Raw genomic sequence first — 23,522 nt, forward strand, 5'->3', positions numbered from 1 at the left:
AAAATCAAGCCGCTGGTCTGTTGCATGTGTTCGCATTCACATTAATGCACCAGGCACTAGCCTCTTTGGAGACCTGCATTTCAAGATGGGGAATATGACTATTCCCATAAGTTGGGGTTTAATATTTGTAGCTAATAGTCCGGTAATTTATTTTGAAGGTTTTAATCTAGATTCTAGACATGGCATAGCCTAAATCTATCATGATATTCACTCTAATAGGTTGTCCATTTTGGAAATCTATTGGCTGTGGTTGAGGGCCTTGTCAGCACGCAAGCAACGTTGCATCAAACACAACTGTGTTTATCTAAAGATGGCATTAGCTGATCAAACATAACAAAAACTCTATCTCATAGGAAAAGATAAAAGATATGGAGTGCAAATTTACATTATCAGCGAAGGCGAATGAAACATCCCAAATTATAAAAGGTCTACAGACTACAAGGTATAGCCAGACAGCCAACCCAAAAATTATCTAAAAATGTTTATGGCTTCGCCCAGGTTTGAACTGGAGACCTTCAGTGTGTTAGACTGACGTGATAACCAACTACACCACGAAACCTTTGGTGACAACAAATTTGGGATGAATTTATTAAATATATTTGTTTACTTTGAGATGTGCCAACCGGACCAACAAACAATATCGTACCAGACCCAAAGATCATAACGCCTCACAGAAAGCTCTACTCAGTAAATCATAACGCCTCACAGAAAACAATCATTTATGATTTTGTCACATGGCATGGATCAATTTTAGCCTATTTGGATGCCAACTTAGGACTTTGAAACAAAAAAGCGGGAAACTAGTTTGGGCATGTAGTTTGAAATAGACATCTACAAACAAGAGAGTCCACTTTTCGTGAAACAAAATATTTTTTTGCTTTGGGCTTCTAGAATTGGCTTCTTCTTTTTGTATCCAAACAGGGACCCTATAGGGAGATTTTTTTTTTTTTTTGAAGCAACCCTATAGGGAGATGGCTGTTTTTTATATGCTTTAGTTAGGAAGAGAGGGGACTCGACTGCGAATGCCAAGTTCAATTTTGTCATCACTAGTCAATACAAATTGCACCACAGAGTGGATTATGGTTTTATCAAGACACCTCAGCTGATCACAGTATTTATACGTACTTTTTATATTCAAAGCGATGTATGTTTTTAACATCTTTTGCGATATTTATTTGACGGCTCAATTTTCTGTTCCAATTCAAGCCCTCCTGAAACGGCCGACCATGATATGTATTCTATGACCTACGTGTTTTGTTCTTGAAATAGGAAAAAATTGCAAGAACTTCGATCAATTCTAGATTGAAATCTTACCCTGAAAATCGGGTGATGAGTCGTATCATATGCGGAGAACAAAAGGATATTTGGTTGGGTTTGGTTCCGTTAAAACAAAATGTTTGTATACATTAGTAAGAAGGACATTCACTCTAAAGTAATAAGCAAGATATGAGCAAAGCCAATGTCACTTCTTATGTCTCCAAAAAGCTCTACTAGAGGAGCATAATTGGTGTATAGTTCAGTGGCAAAAAAAAAGGCATTAATTAAAGACGTCAAAAAAACGTAGAAGAAGGAAAGTATTCGAAAACAAACACATCCATAAGAAGGATAAAACCCAAAACAGGAGTGCATTCATCAAAGGAACAATGTGTTTGAAAATGTTCATAACCTCTAATTTCCCATGTCTCAAATTCCCAATTCTTTAAAGCAACACGAATAACCACGTTCCGAAAAAGTAACACCGATTGACAAAGTTACTCATGCACTGGCATGGTGCTATGTTCTCCTACAGGTACTCATGAAGGAGTCAAAGGAACCCATGCAGATGGAATAATGGATACGGAAGCTGGAGAATGCATGGCTGTATTAGAGGCGTCGAGTTGGATTAAGGGCATAAATATCTCGAAATACATCTAATCTCAGACGTTGAAGTAGTGTGCAGTCTATCAAGTCTGACAATGTTAGTGTCAGATGGGAGAATAACAAAATAATTAGAGATATCAAAACTCTGTTTGTTTCTTTTAGTTCCTGCAAAGTTTCTTTTTTTTCGAAGCTTATGGTAATAGTATTGCTTATATTTTCTCCAAGAGAGTTAGGAGGGATAAGCTCTTTGTTGAGGAGTATTGTGATTACACTCCTTGGATTCAGTCTGTTTTGACACTAGTGGAAAAGAGGCCATCTGAGACACCATGAAACAGCACAGAATGTGCGGACGTGTCGCTGACTAAAGTCAAGATGTCGTTGTTCTATGACTTTAGTTGACTTACACAACGACGCTATCAAAGTATTGTTTCTATCACAGATTTTTCTTGGCTTTCTAGGGATAAGAAATATCATTGATCTAACGGCTCTGGTTCCCGCACTTCTCTCACCTACACCGCTTTATCTCTCACCTCACTTATCGACCTTATCTTTTACTTCTCTTCTTTCTTTCTTTCTCTTTCCTTTTCGTCTCCAGAGTGCAGACTCCATAATCCTATCTCACAACTCTTTCATCACTACCAAAGTCACGGAATATTACTCAACTGTATCAGATGAGCCTTGATTCTCAACAATTAAACATCCATCCTGACCCTATCTCAAAATCAAAACTCATGTATCATCATAAATCAAAAGCAAACCCTTCTTCGTTACCCTAGATCTAGTTTCTTTGCTCCTGAAATTCAAATCAGGCCTTCATCTCATACTCTAGAAGATGCAGAGACATTTAAAGATGATGATAATGATATATGGTCGAATTACTTACTTTTTTCTATTTAGGATTGATTAATCTAATTCTGAATGTAGGGTCTGTTCAAATTTCTGAAATTTTTACTAATTTTTATTATCATTTACTTAGATTTTGCAGATTAAAGAAGAAATCAATGGAGTATTTTGCTAGATTAGCGAATAGGTTCTGTTCAAGTTTCAATTAGCGAATGGGGTTTTTCTTCTAGACTCTCTTTGTACCATGTAATCTAAGCTTTATTAGAGTACGATCCGAAATTGGTTTAGGGTTTTTTTATTCTGGATTTATTTCATTTGGAAACCCTAACTTATGGCATAATGGTGGTGGAGTTTGAACTTCAGCCTCCTATCTTAATTAGGTAGTTTTCTTTAAGTATTAAATTGTGTGATGTTTATTTGCTAACTTATTCTTAGGATTAACATGTATGTATGTGTTTGTTTCTTCTACATTTATCCAAACAAGAATCTTTTCTCTTGAAGAATGAAAGAAAAATAGACTGGTTGATTCACACTTTGAGTATGCTAAATTGTGATTTTGGATGAATAAGCTTGTATGTAGTTGTTGGACCATAAATTTCTGGTTGAGTCAGTTAGATTGATATTGATATGGTACCAGGATATTAAATAGTCTCATCTTACAGATGAATTTCTTTCTGACTTTTGTCTATGCAGAATTGCGGTGGCAGAACTGGCATCTTGCTCAAGAAAATAGTAAGATGTGTGAATGATCAGTTTATTACCACATTCCTTCTCATACAATTTCAATTGCTTCAGAATACTAAATTAACTCTTTGTTTGATGTTTGGTGAGAACTGATTGTGTGTAGATGAATAGAGCTTGGGATGGTCTGGGAGAAGCTCTTGAAGGCTGCATCAACAATAAGATTCATGGGTATATTCTCTAACTCCATTACTCTATTTTGTATATATGGAAATGTATGGACTGTAAATGGGGCTCTGGTTAATTTGTTTCTGTAGTTCAAGAGTTAAACTGTTGGATCGTGGATATTCAGAAAATCAGTATCGAAGGATGTTATGAATGGTGACCTTATGTATCCAACAAGGTATGTATATTTTAATTCTCATTGGTACTCAAACTCTATGCTTGAAGTTGATTGTACATTGTCATTTGGAAAATTTTATACAACACACAAAGAGTGCACTCACGCGGTGGGCTGCAGAACCACATAGAAGTGTATGCAGTCTTTGCGTGTTGTATGTCTCGGTTCATTTTCCTTTGTTACTGGTACTACTTCATCTTCTGATTGTGCTGCCGACAGACCTACCTGACTTTGATTAGAAGGCTAGGACTAGATTTAAAATGTTTTAACTGAATGGGGTTTTGGTTGGTTTATTTTTGTAGTTTGGGAGTGAAACTATTGGCTGGGAATGTCTTGGAGACGCACTCTATGGTGGATATGGGCAGGAGATAACCTTTTCATTCTCTTGAATTCATGATGCTGTGTAGTCATTCCTTAATTGTTCATTTATTTCTTTACACATGTCACCTTGCACTTCTTTCCAAGTTTTCATTAATGCAAGATGTAGTAAGCTTCTATTACTCATGCCATATTTCTATGTGGTTTTTTTTAAGGTTGTGGAGCTTGATTTTCTGTATTCAAGTGATGGTACTCGTAGATGGTGGGATAATGTTTACCGGATAACTGTTGTAGCTGCTACTTGGGATCAGACTGCTCTCATCTTGAGTGTGCCCAAGCGGAAATCTAGATGAAACCCAAGAGACCCTAAGGACATCTGCATTTCCAAATACCTAAGCTAAGGTGATTGACATCTATCTAACTAATTCATACATGCTCATAATTTGTGTAATACGGTCTTGTTTATCATTTTATAGGGTCACTTGCATCATAGAATTTTAACATTCTTATTTTTGTGTCTAAATAGCTGCCAATTGTAAATACAAGGTGGTAGCAGATCTTCGTCTAGGGAAACCATTGCATGAGTTGCAGCTGGATCTCATTCCAAGAAAATGTTAAATCTATATTGCGCAACTGAGATGAGTCTTGCGCTCCATGCTTTCTATACAAGGAAACAGACTCGTCGGGAAAGCTCAATTTGGTGTTAGTCTGATGCAGGCACTTGCTGTTTTGTAAGCACTTTTGAAACTGTTGAGCTAATATATCAATATTTTGTCATTCCTTATTAAATTAGACATATACAAGGTGTTTTGTTTTTGTTTTGTGAGTCTTACTAGTTAAGTGGTTTTATTTTAGGTAACTATATGCCCAGACTCAATGTTGGAAGTAGCAGCCGATCTCCGTCGACAAGTAGCTGGCCGGCTCCCTTGCTCATTACTGTTGCAGGTGTACACACCCTTCTGCGAGTCCACTTACTTCTTCTAATCCAGTTTCAAGGAGTGAATTTTTTGTTGTTCTCTCAATGACTTGTGTGGATGAGTTCAAGATTTGACTACTTTTTTTTTTCTACCAAAGTGTCAACTGAATTAAGTTATGAATTGTGCAACTAATATGATGATTTTATTTGAATGGTCATTTGAGTAATTTGAGTTTCAGTCAGATTTATTTCAGCCCAGTCAGAAACACTGTTTTCACCTGATTCAGTTTTGGAATTCAGCTGAATTTCTATTTTTTTTATAATATAAAATTAACTCTACAACACCACTCAGCTATCGTGTATAGTGACAGTTCAAAAGTATCGTAAACTCAATTTATTCAGCGTCAATGTGAGAGTGTCGTTCCAGAAAAAGACACTGAATCTACGGCACTTTCAGCTACAGTTCAAAAGTGTCTTACAACTGGCTTATACGACACTTTCTGACTATCTTAAAACGGCTTTTTCCCACTAGTGTGAATGGACATACTGAACTTGAATACCTTTAGTTATTAATAAAAATCACTACTTTTATCCAAGAAAAAAACCTATGAGGGCGCGGAATAGTAGTCTCTGCTTCCAAATTCCTCCACCAAGAATATTGCATGCAAAGCTTCTTTCTGCACTCATGATGTGTCATGAACTCGTCAACTTGTTTGTTGAGATGAAAGTATGCTCCATAATGAAACTACCCATCTTTCTTATTTGCTAAGTATGGTTTGGGTGAAGGAAGGCGAAAGGTTGAAGATAAGTAATTGACAACTTCAGAATTACCAATATCCTTAGACAACGTACCGAAGTTATACATTGAGGTGGAAGGACACCCCTTCACCGAAGTAATTCCCTTGCTAACACTAGCATTAACACATAAAGAGGAACGAAAAAGCCAATCAGAGAAAATCCAAATATACCGGATGCCATTGCACAATTATTTTTTAGTTTTCTCCAACTCCCTATGTTGTTTCTAATAATTTAAATAAACCAAATCTAGCATCCATAATTAGAAAATCACCAACGAATCGATCCAAATAAAGACTCTATAGCACAATTATATGATAGAGTAGTAGCAGCATAACCTGGTGTATAATCATTTCATGCAGCACATGTGTTGATGCATGTTTACACTTTTATCGTGAAACCTTTTAAGATTGTGCTAAAAATGCACACTTTGTATTGGTGAAGAGTGTACTTCAAAACACTAGTCACATGATTCATGTTACCATTGAAGATAACTGCCATTTATTTACTAGTGGAGGAGAAATCATTTTTGTTTGGTGTAAATAAAAATATTGTGTTTCAACGGGATACCCCTTTCTCCTCCTAACAGGAGCATTTTTATATGGCTTTGTTGGTCTCCCTCGATAAAGAAAAGGAGACCATAGATACGGAGAGCAAACCCACTGTAAACAACCAAACTGTTATTTTGTAGCGTACTAGCATGTTAAAAAAAAAAATTATGGAAAAAACAATATTCAATGGCTTCGCCAGGTTTGAACTGAAAGTATGAAAAAAAAGAATTAAATGGCTTCGCCCAGGTTTGAACCGGAGATCTTCAGTGTGTTAGACTGACGTGAAAACCAACTACACCAAGAAACCTTTGATGACAACCGTTTGGCATGGATCAATAATCACTTTAACTTCAATGCAAAGTATTAGCATGTACCTAAAAGGTCATTTTTCGATTTTCGGAACAAAAACGTCAGAAGTCTAACTTATAACACGTTTGGATACCAGGAATAAAAATCATTACTAGTCAATACATATCAAAAGGGTTATGGTTTTCAAGACACTCCAGCTGATCAAAGTAGTATATTACTTTTGTTTATTCAAAGCCATGTATTATGTTTTTAACATCTTTTGCAATATTATTATGCCGACTCAATTTCCTTTTCTAATTGAAGCCCTCCTGAAACCCCCCACCATATTACATTGAAATCTTACCTTGAAGATTGGATGAGTCATATATGGAATCGGTTGTGTTTGGTTCGACCAACTGAACCGTGATCCAACTCACTTGTGCTGAGTCAACAATTTCACCGAGCTGACTTTTGTTTTTCTTGTTTCTGTGTTTGGTTGGAGAAACTCATTTTTATCTAAAGTCTAAAGATGGCATTAACTCCAACAGAGCAACAACTTCGAAAATATGGTGTCAATATGGAAGAATATATTCAGTCTTCTAGTATCTCACAGAAAAAGATAAGACGTTGACCATAGGAGTGCAAATTTTTGACAAGCAATATAAGTGTAGAATCAGAATTTCGCGACAACGATCCGCTCGCGAAATTCTTAACAACGCATTACAAAAATGTCGCAGAGCACTTTCAGAAACGACACAATAGGTGATATTAGCTTAAACATAAGAAAAATGTAATAACTTTGCGAAGATTAGAAGATCTGCGAAATTAACATTTGTAAGATTGCGATATCATCGCAAGCCAGATCCGAAATTAGGGGAAATCTTAGCTGTATATGAGCTGTCATCCACTAGGTAGCATCCTATATAAAGAGAAATGTAGGAGAGAGAAAAGTAACTTGTATTACTATTATCTTCTTATTCTTACCCAAAAACCAAAGAGAGGGAGAGAGCTCCAAATACTCATTAATGGAGTCTCAATGTAATTCATATGTAATTCAATGATCATAGTGAAACCTAACCCCGTGGATATAGATCAAATTGATCGAACCACGTAAATCTTGTGTCTTATTTTCTATTTTCATTATCTTTATTTTTATTTTCATATCAAATATGTTTAGCTCTAGAAATTATAGTCATGATAATACAAGGGGTGTGTTGTAGGATTTCCTGCAACTACATTTTGGCGCTAGAAACAGGGAGGAGTAAAGGATTTATCCCTCCTGTAGCTTGTTGGTTCAAGAAATTTCCATGAAGATTAGCTATTGTTCATATTTTTCTAGATCTACTGTAGTTGCAGGAAATCCTACACTACACCCCTCATATGATTTGATTATTACTCAACTCATTTTTAGGTTTACACTCTTAATTTTATTGATCAATCTTTGAATGTTCTTACAAGAAAAGATAAAGGAATCAAGAATGACCTATTCTCTAGACTTTCTCTTTCCTATTTACTTGTTTCTCACTCAAAAAGATCTCTCTCCTTTTCTTTACAACTTGAACGAGTATTTATAGGGAAATACATAGTGGATGACAGCTAATCTGTCCTTTATTTTCGGGTATGGTTTGCGACATTCTCGCAACCTTACAAATGTTAATTTCGCAAGCTTTCTAATTTTCGCAGAACTATCACATCTTTCTCGTGATTCTAGATGACGTCGTTTATCGTATCATTTCTGAAATTGTTCTGCGACGTTGTTGTGTTGTGTAGTTGATAATTTCGCTGAGACATTATCGTTGCGAGATTCTGATCCTACATCTTGCCTCTTCTCATATCTTCTCTGCAAAGTAGAGAATGATGTGATAAATGCCGCAGCTATTCATCTCTTCATATTTTGCATTTATCACACGTATTCTTTCTTCCATCTGTTTCTTGACACGTCTTCTGTAACCGCTGCTTTTCAACCGCTCACATCTTTTCGTCTTAATGATGTTTATTTCTTCGAGTAAAAAAAATCTCCTTCTTACTCTTCTTTCCACTTTCTTTTTACTTTCTCTTCTCTTTTTATTCTCTCATCTCTGCAACTCTGTTATTCTTCTGCAAGTTCTGCTTCTGTAATTTTTCCCCCTTCAATATTCTTACTTTTTATTCATTCCCATACTCTATATTCAAATATGGCTCCAAGTGGTCATAGACATGAGAAGAAATTAAAAGATGTCCAAAAAGATCTTGCTGATAAAGGTTTCACACTCTCTACCATTCCTGGTGAAAATGCCAAATCAATTCTTTTTGTCAAAATTTTATCTGATCAGTACTGTGATGATCAATCCATCATAATTTCTCTAGGTCAGATTCTCGCAGGTCTCCTATTCCTCTTTATGACCCAGATCTTCCTTTATTCTATGAAATTCTCGCTCACCCAGGATTTTCGCGAGCTATCTTCCAACTGAGTGGGGATTGCATCTGTTTGATGCTAGAGTTGGCTAACCGTGGTGCTGGTAAAGGATCTATGTACTCCAAAGAACTTAGGGATCCTAAATTCGCAGACCTGGAGATAATTGCTGAGAAATACACAGTAGCGAGTTTCTTTGAGAACTATGAACTTATCTACATGAAAAAAGAGAATACTCGCTGGGGTATTCGCTTAAAAAGGAAATTTAACATTGATGAAGCTAAAATTCTCATGCAAGATATTGACTGGAACTCTGGTAAAAACACAACTCCTCGCCAATCCAAAGATGATAAATGGTGTGTTTTTCCTTTAATGCTAAAAGGACCTTACATTGCTGGGTCAAATGTTCTTCCTGCGAATCTCGCTGTTTATCAACCTTGGGTTTAGTCTTGGCCAGAGAAGGAGAAAGAGGTATGTTTCTTCCCATTTAGTTCACTTTACATTTCTTTATTTGTCTTTATTATTTTGTTCGCTAACTCTTGCGACATTCTGCAGATCCAAAAACTGAAAGCTAGTTATAACAGGACTGAGAAAGCTAGTACTCTGTTAGCTCTTCGTTCATACACATATGAGGTAAGAAATTTTTCCTTATGATTTTAAACTGTATACTGTTGCTTCCATTTCTTATTTCTATCTGTGTGTGAAGATTATTGCTGAAATGGAAGAGCCTGCTGATGTTGCGAAGACTGGTGATAAAGGTAAAGGTGCTCTTCGCAGAGAAAAATCAACTGCTCCTCCTTCAAAGAAAAGGAAAGTCCGTTCTTATTCTCCTTCAAATATTCCTCCTCAAGAAAATTCCGAAAGTGACAAGGATGATGAGGACAATGCTGATCTTGTCGCAAGTGAAGATTTTCCACCTGAATCTTCTATGGCTAAGCTCTCTGGCCTCTTTTCTGATTCTCTGCAAGGAATGGGAGATATCCAATTAGCCAACACATGCAAGGCTCTCGCTACACTTTGCGATGTCCCTTTGCTGGATGATCATAGTTCTCTTCGTGGAATTTCTAGATCAGTGACTCCCGACTTCTTGCATTCCCTCAATAGTCTGGTATATTTTTATCCTTTTATTTCTTCATTGTCACAACTCAAAATTTCTTTCTATATTAATATTTTTTATATTTTCTCGCAGGCTGGAAAAGCATCTTTCGCTGTTGCCTCGGATCTAGAGAGGAGACGCGAAAATCTTGAAAAGAAGAATCTTCAATTTCGCATAAAGAATGAAGAATTGGAAGCTGAAGTTAAAGGTCTTCGCGAGAAAAATAAAAAACTAGAAATTGATTCTTCTTCGTATAAGAACAAAATCTCTATTCTTCAGCAAGCTAATAATCATCTTTACGGTATCTCTTTTCCCTTCATTCATTTATCCTGTTGTTTTATCTTATTTAAATGATCCTTTTTGCAGACATTTATGGTTTTTCTGATGAAGCTACCCTTCTTCGTTCATTTCCTAATGCCTTAGATAATAATACCCTTCTTGAGCGTCTTAACAATTCCTTAAAATAGCTTCTCAAATGATATAATTTCATCTCTTTCTCTAAATGAGCTTAGATCTAAATTTCGCCTCTTAGAAATTAACCATAGATCTAGTTTAGGCTTAGCCAACCGATTTAAGCGTCTCCTTCTTGATTCTAAAGAGAAAACCAATGAGTTAAGAACCAAAATTAGCGGTCTCATATATGATAAGGATCGCATCTCTGATCAAGGTGCTAAGGCTTTGGCGAAATTCCAAGAGACTCTTCTTGAAGTTCAACTTGAACGAGATGGAGCTAACCGCAAGAACATCGAACTCTGCGAAAGGGAATATCAAATTCGTTCTCGTCTTCTTATAAGTAATGAGGATGAATTTGTTTGGGCTGCGAAAATCTTAGATGATGCCAGAAAAGATTTCGGTGTAAATGTTAGTCTCCAAGTTGAGCATACATCCTTGATTAGAGATATGATTTCTGACAGAGAAGGTTACTAACTGCTATTCTTTACTAATCTTTTGCTTCTTATGAATTTTCATCAAGTTAATAATTGATTGTCTTTTGCTCGCAGATTCTGAAAGTAGATATCGTGAAAAGATTGAGGAACTCGAAGATGAAAAGGAGGAACTCGCAAAGAATCTTTGTTCTCGCAACGACAAGTATTCAAGATTAAAGAATCAAATCAAGATCACTGTTGCGAATTTTAAGAATGATGTTATGCATTTTCGCAATCAAACTATCCAAATGGTTTGTGACGATCATAATATCCCACATTCTGATTATCCTTGTCTCTTGGAAGAAATCCCACAGAATACTTCCAGTTTGATTATCTCTGATAGCGAAGCTGATGAAGAAGAATCTGATGGTGATGAAGGTTCTGATGGTGATGAAGATTCTGACGCAGACGAATAAGGGAACAAGTCTGATGAAGATAATGAAGGATCAACTAAGAAGTAGTCTTCATTTCTTTCTTTGATTCTTTGTAATACTTGTACATTTATTCCTTCTTTCTGTATATTTGTGTTTCTTTCATTTTGACCTGCATTCATTAAAACAATTCTTCCTTGCAATACAGTTAATCAATATAATCATTAATTTTTGAATCTTTGAGTAAATCTATCATATGGAGACAAATAACATTTTCTAATTTCATACATTCCCATACTTGCCTCTGTTATATGTATCCAAATGAGAGATTTTATAATTTTTTTCTTATTTTATGCCTCAATTTCGCAGTTAATTATATATAATTTCGCTATCTTATGCGAAGTGAATTTTGATTCTTTTCAAAATCTCATTCCTGTGTGGTCTTATTTTGCCTTCCTAATTAAAGGTCTTATTATGCCACCTCTTGTCATTGTGACAAAATCGCAGGACGTCCTTGCACTATCATGCAAAAACCCATTGATCTTGCCTTAACTTTTTCTTTTGTATTATGGCCTCTTCAGGAATGTTGCGACAATATGATATGTCTAAATATTCTTGCGAAAATAAAGCCCCATGACATTGTCGTCTTGCGACGAAATCGCAGGACGTCTTCGCACTTTCATGCGAAAACCCATTGATCTCGTCTTATCTTTTTCTTTTGTATTATTGCCTCTTCAGGATTGTTGCACAAATATGAAAAGTCTTAATACCCTTGCGAATAAAAAACCTCATGACATTTGCGTCTTAAGACACTTATCAGCTCCCTAATGGAGGGTGCCGCCCTTATCTCCCTCCTGATTTCCCCTTCAAGGAGGCGTACTTCTACCATACAAGGTTAGATCCTCCCATCCAGTTGTTTTCGCAGCCTCTTATCCCTTTTACCTATAGGGCTTATGGTTACGAGACTGCACCCTAAGTGGGGTTTTCTTCAGGTCGAGTGCAGTATAAGCCAAGACTTGTCAAGAATGGAAAAGTACGCTTCAAACGTCCCTGGAACTCTTGACTCAACTGTGTACCTCGGCGCCTTGATCATATCTTCACTCCTTGGGAGAGTCCTTATTACCTTAGTCGCCCAACCTAAGTCATATGCTTAAGCTGAGAATCCAAGGTGTCACTCCCGGATGGGCTTTATTGACCCCAAATCTCCATGACTCAGGTTCCGGTGGCAGTGTAGCCTTTCCCTGAGCCATGCAACATGTACCCCCTTATATGACGTACTTTAGGTCTTACATTTGCCTCTTGCGAAATTATATTCGCGAACTAGGGTGTACGCCATAAAGGTTCGCCTCTTTCTCTTTTGTCATTTTTCTCTGATTATTTTCTGTAAAATTCATTATCTCTGCGAGAGTCTCGCACATCACCATATTGTATTTGGATTTCGCAATCTCAATTTTGTCATTCAATCAAATGTATTTTTGAGAATTTTACTTATTGCGAGAGTGTCGCAACAACTTAATCATTCATATATTTCTTGTTTTTATTACCTTTGCCATCCTCTGCTTCTTTATTATTTTCTGCTACTGCTTCCTTGGTAGTGGTATGTTCATCATTTTTATTCTGAGCTAGCATTTGTTTCGCAACATCTCTTCTCCTTTTCTTTAAATTGCATCCACCATCAACCTCTCACTTCTCTGTGTATCTTTGATTTTGTGTCGCCAATTTTCCTTCTTGTTTGCTCTTCCTTCGCAAGATTCTATCTCAGTTTCGTAACACCTCTTTCCTTCAACCCAATCTCCCTTTATGATTCCTACACCACTGGGGTGAGGGAATTTGATGCACTGGTGGAAATTTGAAGCTACACCTAGAATCCCATGTATCCAAGGTCGACCAATTAACGGATTGTAGGGTGATTCTACATCAACGACACATAATAAGATTTCAGAAGATATTCCCTTCAATGGAATTCGCATAGTAACCTCCCCTTTAGGCTTGTTAGCAGTACCATTAAAACCATATATCCTATATGTTGATGGTATAAGATCATCATCTCTTCCTCCCATAGTTTTATAAGTATGATAAAATAAGATGTTCACAGACCTTCCAGTATCGATTAGAATTCTATTAATTGCCCATGAATCTTCAGCTTCATCATCCTCATCTTCTTTCGGTTTTGGATTAATTTCTAATTTTACCACCAATGGATTTTCATGCACCTCTTCTCCTTCGGGAATCTCTTCTGCGGTAAAAGAAATAATCTGTTTCTGCCATTCCTCTAGTGGCGAGATTTTCGCAATATTCATAATTTCTCTTCCATCGTTATCTCTTGCGAACACTCTACTCAAAACATTATCATGAAAATCTTCAATTGTCTTATATGAATGTACGATAGAGTGACAGAATAGATTTTTTGCTTTTGCACCAACTTCTATGAAGAATGTTTCCTTCTTTTTCATCGTGTTCACTTTGTGATGCTCTGGTGGTGGTGGCAGTGGTTGAGATTGTGGATGCCCTGCCAAAAAGTGGTTTAGTATTCCTTGATCTATCATTCTCAAAACAATTCATTTTACATTTCTGCAATCATTTGTTGTATGTCCATGAAAATGATGATAAGAACAAAATTCATGGCTTATGTGGTTTGGAGGTGGTTCCGTTCCCATGTTCCATGGTGTTTGTATATTCTCCATCAAAATTATAGCTTCCCATATTTTCTCCACACTTGCATTTAGATGTTGCATCTTGATTTTTTCCCATACTACCTTGTGACCTCCTTGTCCTCTATTATAGTTTTGTCTTTGACCTCCATAAGTTTCTTGTGGTTGATTGAGTCTTTGAATCTTGTTATTTCCACCACGATTGTAGAAATTTCTTTCTCTTTCATACTCCTCTTGATGTCGGCTTCCAATAACCACTAGTTTCTGTTGACTGTTACCCGTCACCTTCTCTTGTTGTACTTGCGAAGTATTCACTATTGTATTTATTAGCTTGGGTAATAAACTTGCATTCGTTGTTTGTGAGTTGGTGTTCACAATTGGATATGATTCCATTTCATTTTTCCTTTCCTCTAGAGCAATGCATTTTTCTTGAAGTTCTCGCAATTCGATCATTGTGATCGTATTCTTGACTCTGAAAATTTGGACATACAATAGGTTTGTTGCAAACATAGCATTGATAAATGATAATATAAGATATCTCTCATCTACACGGCCAGCCATTTCGCTACACATAGTTCTCCATCTTTTAGTCAGTTGTTTCAAACTTTCGTCAATCCTCTGTTTTAATCCAAACACATCTTCTATACCAGGTCGCGAAGAATTATTACTTATATATTCCCCTAAGAATGTAGTCTGCAAATGATTGAAGGATGTTATTGTGTTCTTTGGTAGACCTTAAAACCATTTTAACGCCTCTCATGTTAAGCTGGATGCGAAATATTTGCACAATACGACATCATGATTTTCCCATTGTAACATGCACCTCACATAGGCTTTAATGTGTTGAATTGCACAAGTTGTTCCATCAAAAATGCTGGTTAATGCGGGCAAATTGCATTTCGGTGGTATTCCTTCAAATTGTACTTCCCTTGTAAATGGAGTTTTCGCAACTTCTTCTATTGCTTCATCCAATTGTCTTCTGCCTACTTCTCCTCTATTATTTAGCATTCCTCTCATTTCTTCTAATTATTTCAAGATTTGTTTATTTACACCTGAATCTTGATCCATTGGTATTTTTAATTTCGCCTCTTTTCTTCTGCGTTCATGTCTATCTTCTCTCGCGAAATTTTGCATTTCTTCTTCATTATCCTCATTTCGTCTTCTTCTGTGATTCTCTTCCTCATCTCTATTTTGAATTCGCATATGATGATGCCTTTCATATTCCCCTCCATGATTTTGTTCATTTAATATCAATTCCATTCGCTGTCTTTCAACCATCCTCTGTACTCTATCATACTCCTCATTGAGATTACCGTTATTCCGGTTTTGTGTACGCCTTCTTTCTCGATTGTCGTGATTGTTCTGGAGAATTGTCTCCTGAAGCTCTTCTTCTTCCATTTCTGTTCACAATCTTTCACGTTCGCAGATTAAACGTGCTTGTTCAGCATAATGTCTTTCAATTTCTTCTTCAATTGTCTGTTGATTTCTTTGAGTTTCTCTTTTATGTAAAATTCTTCTTCCTTCCTCTCGATTTCCTTCACCATATTGGTCATTTCGTCCCTGACGTTGTTCGTTCTCTTGATTTCCACCATTTTGCCCATCATCAAAAGTTTCATTTTGTGTAACGTAACAATCATCAGCTCTTTCTCTATTTTCGCGATATTCTTCATTAGGATTTGATATTTCTTCTTGAATATTGTTTCCAGCATTGATTGTGGGTGAGTTTCACCTTATTCTCTTCTAGTCGATCTTGAATATGATTTTGTAATACTTCTCGATCTTCTATTCTGTAGTCTTATATTCTCCATCCTTAATTCGTGATTTTGCCTTGTTAGATTTGCACGTTCTTCTGCCTCAGCTCTTCTTTATTCATGTATTCTTCGTCTCAACGTTTCTAACGCTCCAATTTCCTCATCTCCATGAATTATTACTTCATCTGCTTCTTGATTTCTCTCTTCCTGTCTATGGTGTCTGTTTTGTTGCTCTTCTTCTACTTCTTCTGCTGAATTTGATTGCCAAGTGTGTATACTCACCCTATCATAATCTGTATTCCTCCCTTAAACTAGTGTTTGTTAAATTGGTGGTTGAATTTTATTTTTTCTATTACTTCTCATTCTAGTAGATTCTCCCATTTCACTTCTTTCTCTCCCAGCAATTCTGTCGCTTCTTCTAACAGTAGTCGGTTGTTCAGATGTATTTATTCTTCTAGCCATTTCTTCAATGTTAAAAATATTGCAAGAAATTATGGAAAATTCTTAATCAATCATTCTAAATCTTCACAAATCTCAATATTAATTTTCAGCTTTTTCTAGAATAATCTTCAAATTTCCTGTTTCTAGCGCCATTATGTAGTTGCAGGAAATCCTACACTACACCCCTCATATGATTTCATTATTACTCAACTCATTTTTAGGTTTACACTCTTAATTTTATTGATCAATCTTTGAATGTTCTTACAAGAAAAGATAAAGGAATCAAGAATGACCTCTACTCTATACTTTATCTCTCCTATTAACTTGTTTCTCACTCAAAAAGATCTCTTTCCTTTTCTTTACAACTTGAACGACTATTTATAGGGAAATGCATAGTGGATGACAGCTAATCTGTCCTTTATCTTCGGGTATAGTTTGCGACATTCTCGCAGCCTTACAAATGTTAATTTCGCAAGCTTTCTAATTTTCGCAGAACTATCACATCTTTCTCGTGATTCTAGCTGACGTCGTTTATCGTATCATTTCTGAAATTGTTCTGCGATGCTGTTGTGTTGTGTAGTTGATAATTTCGCTGAGACATTATCGTTACGAGATTCTGATCCTACATCTACAAAGTTTAGGTTCAAAAATGGAAATTTTATGGAAGAAATCTCACTTTCAGGGAGTAAACATCATCAACAATTCAAATACATGAAAAGAGTGAGAGAAAAAATTAGTTGTTGTGGTGAAATTTAAGGAAAAAAATGAAAGTTTCAGTGGAAGATTTTCATGTTCAGGAGAAGAAGGCAAATGTGAAAGAAGTTAAGGAAGGACGAAGAAAAGATAAGAGGCAGATGCTGCAATTTCTATCATAAACAGAAATTCGCACAGATGGTTCAAGGCTGAGCAAACAACAAATAGGTCACAATTTCGAATTCGCAAAGACACATATTTTTCATTTTCTTCTCATTTTCATGGGGGAATAAAAGAATAAGGAAAAAAGTTATGCGTTAATTTCGCAGAGAGGTTCTTGTACAATTGGTCCAGAGAGCAGTATGTACGTTCGTGGTCCCAAGTTCGAATTCGCCTGCGAACATAGTTTTCTTCTTTTTTACAGAGAGCGAAAAAATGATAATTTCGCAATATTGTTTCATTATTTCGCAAACAAGAGGCAGCACAATTGGTCATCTGCGAAGTTAATGAGTTCATGGTCGTGTGATCAAGTCCCAACACATGCGTATTTTTTCGCACATATATTTTTTGATTATTTCACACAGAAGAGAGTTGATGATAATTTCGCAGAGATATTTAGCAAAGAAGAAGCTTGCACGGTTGGTCAGGAGGCATGAATGCAATCAGCAGGTCGCGAGATCAATTCTTGCTTCTCACATGATTATTTTTGTTACGCAAAATTTATACAGAATTGCCACTCACACAGTTGGAATTTGATTACTTCGCAAGAACTCTGATTATTTCGCAAGAGAGGCTTAGCACAGTTGGTATGGTGTGAGGATATGCAACTTGCAGGCCGCGGGTTCAATTCTTGCCTCTCGCATCTATTTTTTCTAAGCGACATTTATACTTCATGCAACGTATTTTTCGCGCGAGATTGACAATAACAGCGAATCACATAAAAGCTAAGTACCACTTTCCTTGAACATTTTGCTTTTACAGAAAATAAAAGATTTTCTATTTGATTTACAAAAAGCGATTCAGTCGCACGATTAAAAAGATTTCAAGATTTCAAAGATTATAAAGATAACTAAGATTTCAAGATTACAAAGACTTCAAAATTACAGAGATTTCGAGATTTCAAAATTACAGAAAACTGAGAAAATTCAATTTATATGTTTCTCTAAAATATTTCTTTTGCAGTGAATAAAAAGATTTTTGATTTGATTTATAAAACGCGATAGAATCGCAGAATTACAAAGATTTCACAACTACAAATATTTCAGAGTTACCATGTATTGGAATTTCTCTTGAATATTTACTTTGATTCAAATGATATGATATTATGAGAATGAAAGAATGAATGAAAGAGATGACAGGAATGAAAGAATGAATGAAAGAGATAACAGAAACGAAAAGATGAATGAGAGAATAAAGAAACGAAAACATTTCGCAGAAACAAAAAGGGAAAGGGGCGAACCTTTATGGAGTACACCCTAGTTCGCGAATACAATTTCGCAAGAGGAAAATGTAAGACCTAAAGTACGTCATATAAGGGGGTACCTGTTGCATGGCTCAGGGAAAGGCTACACCGCCACCGGAACCTGAGTCATGGAGATTTGGGGTCAATAAATCTCATCCGGGAGACGCACCTTGGATTCTCAGTTTAAGCTTATGACTTATGTTGGGCGACTAAGGTAATAAGGACTCTCCAAAGGAGTGCAAAATCTGATCAAGGCGCCGAGGTACACGGTTAAGTCAAGAGTGCCAGGGGCGTACCTTGCCATTCTTGATAAGTATTGGCTTATACTGCACTCGGCCCGAAGAAAACCCCACTTAGGGTGCAGTCTCGTAACCATAAGCCCTATAGGTAAAAGGGACAAGAGGCTGCGAAAACAATTGGTTGTTGTTAAGACCGGATGGGAGGAGGTAACCTTGTATGGTAGAAGTACGCCTCCTTGAAGGGGCAACCAGTGGGAGATAAGGGCGGCACCCTCCATTAGGGAGCTGATAAGTGTCTTAAGATGCAAATGTCATGAGGCTTTTTACTCGCAAGGGTATTAAGACTTGTCATATTTGTTCGACAATCCTGAAGAGGCAATAATACTAGAGAAAAAGATAAGACGAGATCAATGGGTATTACATGAAAGTGCGAAGACGTCCTGCGATTTTGTCGCAAGACGGCAATGTCATGGGGCTTTATTTTTGCAAGAATATTTAGGGCTTTCATATTGTCGCAACAATCCTGAACAGGCAATAATACAAAAGAAAAAGTTAAGGCAAGATCAATGGGTTTTTGCATGAAAGTGCAAAGACGTATTGCGATTTTGTCGCAATGACAAGAGGTGTCAAAATAAGACCTTTAACTAGGATGGCAAAATAAGACCACATAAGAAAATGAGTAAGCAAGTAAGCTTGCGAGAATGATTATATGTAAGCAAACAAGCTTGCGAATATGTATATGGAAATGAAACTGAGTCAGTGAAAATGCCGCAGACTTGATACTATGATCATACTGTTATGAGATACTAATAATGCAGGAAAAAGGAAAGATGAAACATGAGTAAGAACTTGTGAGGAAGAGGAATGCATACACTAAAGAAAAAACCAGAGAAATGGAGAAGGGAAGCAATTTAAAGCTACATCAATTTTAGCGTGCAAAATAAGCTAAGTAACACAAACATTAGTTATACATTGCAATAGATAAGCATTCTCATCATACAAGCATCATACCCGCATCATAAAAGCATTGCATAAGCATTTCATAGCATAAACATCGCATACACATTTCATAACATAATCATCACATAAGCATTATATTCGCACAAGTACTTTACAAAACTGTACGGAATAATATTGCAGAACTTCGCAATAATATCGCAGAATTTAGCAAAATTATTCAGGATCACTCAGAATTTCACAGGATTATTCAGAATTTCGCAAGATTATTCAGAACTTCGCAGAATGATTCGAAATTTCGTAGAATGTGTCAGAATTTCGCAGAATGTGATTATTTCGAATGATGTGATTATCTCGCTCAATTATTTCGCACAATTATAAGCAACTTGAAGAGATTATACTATCGCATGAGCACAAAACATGAGACAGAGGCAAGATTAAAATGAAGAAATAATTCACTCATTCAACATTTTCTCAAGGATTATACCCTCATAGATAAAGAACAGAGGCAACTATGGATTACCAAGAAAACATTTTATGTTTTTTATCTTTTCGGCAAGAATCACTAAAAATGGAGTAATAATTTCGCATGAATAGAGGCAATACTTATTATTCTCATTCAAGGACGGATACTTCTTATATTTCAAGGATTGAATACTTCTTATACTTCTCAAAGGATACTTCATACTTCTTATATATTTCGAGGATTGAGTACTTCTTATACTTCTTCAAGGATACTTCATACTTCGCATACTTCAAGAGATGATAATTCTTATTTACTTCTCAACACTCCGGAACTTCACAAAAGAATAGAGGCAAGTACGTACTTTTCAAGTCCAGTAACAAAGATCAAAGATCAAAGACTACTCCAACAAAGTACTTTCGCTCGTTCCTTCATCAACAAAGATCAAAGACTACTCCAACAACACGAATCTCTCTCCAACAACTACAACAATGGATTTTTTCCTAAAGATTGCTCTTCAAGCAATATTCAAGAAAAAAGAGGCAAGATGTAGGATCAGAATTTCGCGACAACGATACACTCGCGAAATTCTTAACAACGCATTACAAAAATGTCGCAGAGCACTTTGAGAAACGACACAATAGGTGATATTAGCTTAAACATAAGAAAAATGTAATAATTCTGCGAAGATTAGAAGATCTGCGAAATTAACATTTGTAAGCTTGTGATATCATCGCAAGCCAGATCCGAAATTAGGGGAAATCTTAGCTGTATATGAGCTGTCATCCACTAGGTAACATCCTATATAAATAGAAAGGTAGGAGAGAGAAAAATAACTTGTATTATTATTATCTTCTTATTCTTACCCAAAAACCAGAGAGAGGGAGAGAGCTCCAAATACTCATTAATGGAGTCTCAATGTAATTCATATGTAATTCAATGATCATAGTGAAACCTAACCCCGTGGATGTAGATCAAATTGATCGAACCACGTAAATCTTGTGTATTATTTTCTATTTTCATTATCATTATCTTTATTTTCATATCAAATAAGTTTAGATCTAGAAATTATAGTCATGATAATACAAGGGGTGTGTTGTAGAATTTCCTGCAACTACAATAAGATTGTAATGTATGTAGTGTTTAATACATTCAAGAGTACAACTGTAATTAGTTTAGGATGCTCTAAGAAAGTTATACTAGAGAAATTACAAGTAATACTTACCTTACCTTAGTTAATGAGGATTCTCCTCAATGCGCAAGTGAATGATACCTCCAAGAGTCCAAGACCATCCAACTTGATATTGACCTTCAAGCTTCTTACTGCATCACTGATGGAGAGTACGGAACCTATGCATTCTGTACTACGAAGTTTAAACGTAGGTTCAAATGTAACAGAGAACAAGTAGAGGACTGGACCATATATTACGACAGTTACCCCAGAAAATGCTGGCAGGATGAAGTGCAAGGAAAAGAGAACAAACTGAACCAAGCGGAAGGAATCGAATTCATAGCAATTAGTTGTGCCACTGGGAAAATAGCAAATTGGTGTTTTCCAAAAAAATAACGTGTGCACAGAGGAAACAAGAAAAGTCATTTTCCAGGAATGCAGCAGAGATAAACACTAACAAAAGTAACAAGCCAAATATGAGCAAAGTGATTGTCACTTCTTAATGTCTCAAAAAAATCTACTAGAGGAACATAATTAGTGTAGTTCAGTGGCAAAAAAAAGCATTAAAGACGTCAAAGAAAGCAGAAGAAGGAAAGTATCGAAAACAAAAACATCCATCAGAAGGATAAAATCGAAAACAGGAGTGCATTCATCAAAGGAACAATGTGGTTGAAAATGTTCATAACCTCTAATTTCCCATGACTCAAATTCCAAATTCTTTAACGAAACACGAATAACCACATTCCAAAAAACGTAAACACCGATTAACAAAGATATGATCAGAAAATTATAGACAGAAGAAACAATATAACCACAAAAAACAGGATGAACAACATGAGTTTTTCAAGACAATAACCAACACAAGCTACACATACTCTTGTCCGCACCAATGCAGGTCTCATAACATGACCATGTCCAGAAGGTCCAATCTGGGCTGAAATATTACCTTGATAACGTCGTGTTTCACCAACCCGATTCCGTATTCCAAAATCTCCCACTCTTGGTTTCCTACCAGCACATGGCATCTTAGGTGCATTATACCCATCATTCTTCGAGGTTAAATTTTCAGAACTAGTACCAGATTTTTGCTTCCTCATTCCAAGAGCTCCCACATTTGGAATCCTACCAGCAGATGGCATCTTAGGTGCATTATACAAGTCACTCTTGGAAGTAAAATTTTCAGTGGAAAAAGAATCAGAACCAGATTTTCGCTCCTCATAAGAACCCAATTTCTGCTTATTCATATAACAACAAGTAGCTATTTCGCAATATAGTGGATGTCCATTAAAGTTCTTAACAGGTTCTTCCAAAGCCTTTCTTACTCCATCAACAGTTTTATATATAAACAAAGCATAGCCTTTAGGTTCCCCAGTGTATTTATCAAATCCAAATGGACCTTCCTCAATTTCCCCATACTTAGAAAAAAACCTATACAATTTTTCAGCAGTAATTTCAAAATGAGAATTGTTAACATTACCTACAAAGATCTTCCTCTGCAGAATTTCTTCTCGCATTGCCCACTGAGGAATATGTATAGGTCCAGAAGAAGCTAAATTACAAGCTGTAATTCGACTCCCAATATTTTTAATCGTTTTTTTTAATGCTTTAGTCACAGATTTTCTGTGTTTGTATAATATGAATCCATAACAACGTCTTGATGTGAGGAATTTCCCTTTGTTATCAATAACAACATTACAATCTTCAATTTCACCGTAACTTGAAAAAATTTGTTTGAGATTATCTGGTGTGGTTTCTAGAGCGAGTCCATGAATGAAAATTTTAAGATGAGATGGGTTTTTATCTGCGATTTGTTGAATTTCTGAAAAGATTTTTGTGTTTTTTGTTGAGATTGAATGAATAATGGAAATTAATTGTTGTTTAGTAAATGGTTCAAGAAGTTTTGTAATGTCTTCTTCTTCTGAATCCGTTTCTGGTTCTGAATCTTCTTCATTCTTCGCCATTGAGGAATAGAGTTAGGGCTATGGAATCGCAGAGAGAGGAAATTGGGGAAACTTGGAGACGAATAGATTTTGGTGTTTTGAGATTTTTAGGGTTTAATGAAGAACGATTTTTTAGGGACCATGATTTTTTTGGGAGGACCATGGTTTTATTTTGGGTAAAGACATTAGAAGTAAATATAGGTCACCCCTTATCTAAATATTTATACTAATACCTAAATTAACCTCCTGATTAATTTTGGGTGATGATTAGTTAGTGTAATGATTAGTGAGATGATTAAGTTAAAGATAATTAGTGA

The 23,522-nt window shown here is 36.1% G+C and overlaps 1 protein-coding gene, 1 long non-coding RNA gene and 2 other non-coding genes across 14 annotated transcripts; 1 reads left to right on the forward strand and 3 right to left on the reverse strand.

Moving 5' to 3' along the window:
- Positions 1–485: 485 nt before the first annotated feature.
- Positions 486–559, reverse strand: TRNAV-AAC. The gene has a single exon. It is a non-coding gene; the product is annotated as a tRNA-Val (tRNA).
- A 1,877-nt stretch (positions 560–2,436) lies between these two features.
- LOC113282052 lies at positions 2,437–5,229 on the forward strand. 11 transcript variants are annotated; one of them, XR_003326523.1, is made up of 7 exons: positions 2,437–3,083; positions 3,397–3,442; positions 3,551–3,615; positions 3,702–3,787; positions 4,087–4,504; positions 4,629–4,833; positions 4,958–5,229. It is a non-coding gene; the product is annotated as an uncharacterized LOC113282052 (long non-coding RNA). The 11 variants fall into 11 exon arrangements; XR_003326532.1 differs by having other exon boundaries at positions 2,437–2,949; positions 3,397–3,435; positions 3,535–3,615; XR_003326520.1 differs by having other exon boundaries at positions 2,437–2,949; positions 3,397–3,435.
- Positions 5,230–6,597: 1,368 nt separating this feature from the next.
- TRNAV-AAC lies at positions 6,598–6,671 on the reverse strand. Its single transcript has one exon. It is a non-coding gene; the product is annotated as a tRNA-Val (tRNA).
- Positions 6,672–21,325: 14,654 nt separating this feature from the next.
- LOC113273412 (UBP1-associated protein 2B-like) lies at positions 21,326–23,226 on the reverse strand. Its single transcript, XM_026523161.1, has 2 exons — positions 22,141–23,226; positions 21,326–21,577 (listed from the first exon to the last, which is right to left on the reverse strand). The coding sequence occupies exons 1-2, from the start codon at positions 23,224–23,226 to the stop codon at positions 21,326–21,328; spliced, it is 1,338 nt and encodes a 445-aa protein (XP_026378946.1).
- Positions 23,227–23,522: the final 296 nt, after the last annotated feature.

Source organism: Papaver somniferum, chromosome 1 (assembly GCF_003573695.1).
Source record: "Papaver somniferum cultivar HN1 chromosome 1, ASM357369v1, whole genome shotgun sequence".
NCBI lineage: Eukaryota > Viridiplantae > Streptophyta > Magnoliopsida > Ranunculales > Papaveraceae > Papaver > Papaver somniferum.

Excerpts from the sequence above, each read along its gene's own strand:
- LOC113273412 (XM_026523161.1), bottom strand. The coding sequence starts at position 23,226 with ATGGCGAAGAATGAAGAAGATTCAGAACCAGAAACGGATTCAGAAGAA. Across the intron at positions 21,578-22,140 it reads CTGCATTGGTGCGGACAAGA|TTTGTTCTCTTTTCCTTGCA; the intron begins GTATGTGTAGCT and ends CGCTTGGTTCAG.